We start from the raw sequence: 2,069 nt of genomic DNA, 5'->3' as shown, positions 1-2,069 counted from the left end.
AAATGTTTATATTTTTTCCAGTAAAATATTAGCATTATGCAAGTTGTGCCTATATTCAAGAAAAACAGTAACATAACATAAATACTTAAATTAAATAAATAATACATAAATGATGAAATTATGAAAAATAAATTTAAAAATACCTAAATTGATAGGTTATGTTTTGAATTCTTAAATAATGTGCTATTTTAATTTTATTGTTTCTTTCTCTTCTGGTTTAAAGTCATTTAAAATGTTTCAGGCAAAGCTTTGGATTTTCCCAGAAGGAACAAGGAATAAAAAGGAAAAAGTTCTTTTACCATTCAAAAAAGGCGCATTCACTGTAGCCATTAGTACACAAGCTCCTATAATACCAGTGGTTTATTCTCCCTACTCCTTTATTGATTCTGTTAATAAAACATTTTCTAGAGGTAAAGTATGGATTAAGTTGTTATCGTTGAGAAATCAATTTTGTTTATCCTATGTTTTTTAGAAAAAATGTTTTGATAAAAAGTTGTCGAGGCACCAATTTAAGAGGTGAAGTACTTCAGCATCAGAAAGCCTCAGACAATGAATATTGAATAAACAAAGGAATTTTTCGTATGGACAAGGGTTCCAGCCAATGATTGTGTAGAAGATGGCAAGTCCTCTCTGGTGGTCAGTTATCTAGTTTTCACATATATATTGCTGTATCAGTTATCGGTAGAGAGCCCCACTACAAATTAAATCTGGGATTTACACCTGCTGATGGGGTTCGACAAGGAGACTCCCTTGCATGTCTATTTTTAGCATGTGTGTGAAAAAGTAGTCAGAAAATTTGCTCTTGACTGGATCCCAAATGTTCTGACTTAAAACCTGAACCTTCTTCAATCACATCGTCTAAATCCTTGGCTATGCAGATGATATAGATATCATCATAAGTTCTAGAATTGCATTAGAAGAGGCCTTCTTTGACCTTAAGTCATCTGCAAGAAAAATTGGTCTTATTGTGATCTCAAAGAAAACTGTATACATGGTTATTAAAGAAGTGGAGGCTCCATGAGGTCAACACTAATTTAGGACCTTACATATTTGAACTTATTAATGAATTTTTGTTTCTGAATTCTCAAGGAAACAAAATCAATGATAATATGAGGAAGGTAGTTCAGGTGTGGTCAAAAACACTCGATAGTAAAAAAAAGCATTTAATAACAGCCAATGTTTAGCCCCACTTTATCGCTTCATTGGGGCTAAAAACAAGTTGAAAACTAGAAATATTGCAGAGCATAAGATAGCATGAGATGTAAAGTAAACCATGGGATAACGTAAAAAAATATATATATGAAAAATTGTTTTGGATTTTATTTGCTGGGAAGTTGTTTGTTCTTTTTATTAATATATTGAGGTGAAAAATAATTCAGTATGGGGTGAGAATTTAGAAAATAAAAACAATTATTCAATCATAAAGTCGATAAAGACTTCATCTCCCAGACATACCGACACATTTTGAACCTTATGAAACCCTTATAATGTTTCCTTCCTGTACGTTCTGCATTTCAGAAGCCAAATTATTATTAATTTTTCTATTATATAATTTACAAACCTCTGTGTCTGTTTTATTTGGTATATTGTTTTTCTCTATTATTTGTATGTACTGTAGGGGGGGGGGAAATGGGAATTTTTTTTACCTTTATTTCTTCTGTGTTTTCTATCCGTGTATATATTTTTTTTTTACATGCTGGAAGATTGCTGATTGACCGTGCATATTAATAAATGGAATATGGTCCAGGTGCAGTCAAATTAAACTCCAATAGTAATAACTTTAATAATTTTTAATTTAGGAATAAGTAAGTAAAATTAGAATGACACACATCGTTACTAATAATACGAGATTATACTGAAGAAAATAATACAATATAGGATATAATAACAATGATTGTAAAAGAAGTAACTAATAATAAGTAAAAGTAAATAAAGAATAGTATAAAAAAAAAAAAAAAAATTACAAAGAAATAAGTAAGAAAAATAATTAAACAATGATAACAACTGTAGTATTTATATATCATGAAAATAATCATTTATCTACACTGATAATAGTAATAGTAAAGATA

The 2,069-nt window shown here is 29.4% G+C and overlaps 1 protein-coding gene across 1 annotated transcript in view; it reads left to right on the top strand.

Moving 5' to 3' along the window:
- Positions 1-2,069, top strand: part of LOC106683711 (1-acyl-sn-glycerol-3-phosphate acyltransferase beta) — a 48,177-nt gene that overhangs the window by 42,576 nt on the left and 3,532 nt on the right. Inside the window, exon 5 of the mRNA XM_014425357.2 lies at positions 242-410. Coding sequence (XP_014280843.1) covers positions 242-410 — 169 coding nt within the window. The remainder of the gene's footprint in view (positions 1-241; positions 411-2,069) is intronic.

This window comes from Halyomorpha halys, unplaced genomic scaffold, assembly GCF_000696795.3.
Source record: "Halyomorpha halys isolate HHAL.00 unplaced genomic scaffold, Hhal_1.1 Scaffold506.1, whole genome shotgun sequence".
In the NCBI taxonomy this organism is placed as follows: Eukaryota; Metazoa; Arthropoda; class Insecta; order Hemiptera; family Pentatomidae; genus Halyomorpha; species Halyomorpha halys.
This window is presented reverse-complemented; position numbering and strand designations above follow the sequence as displayed.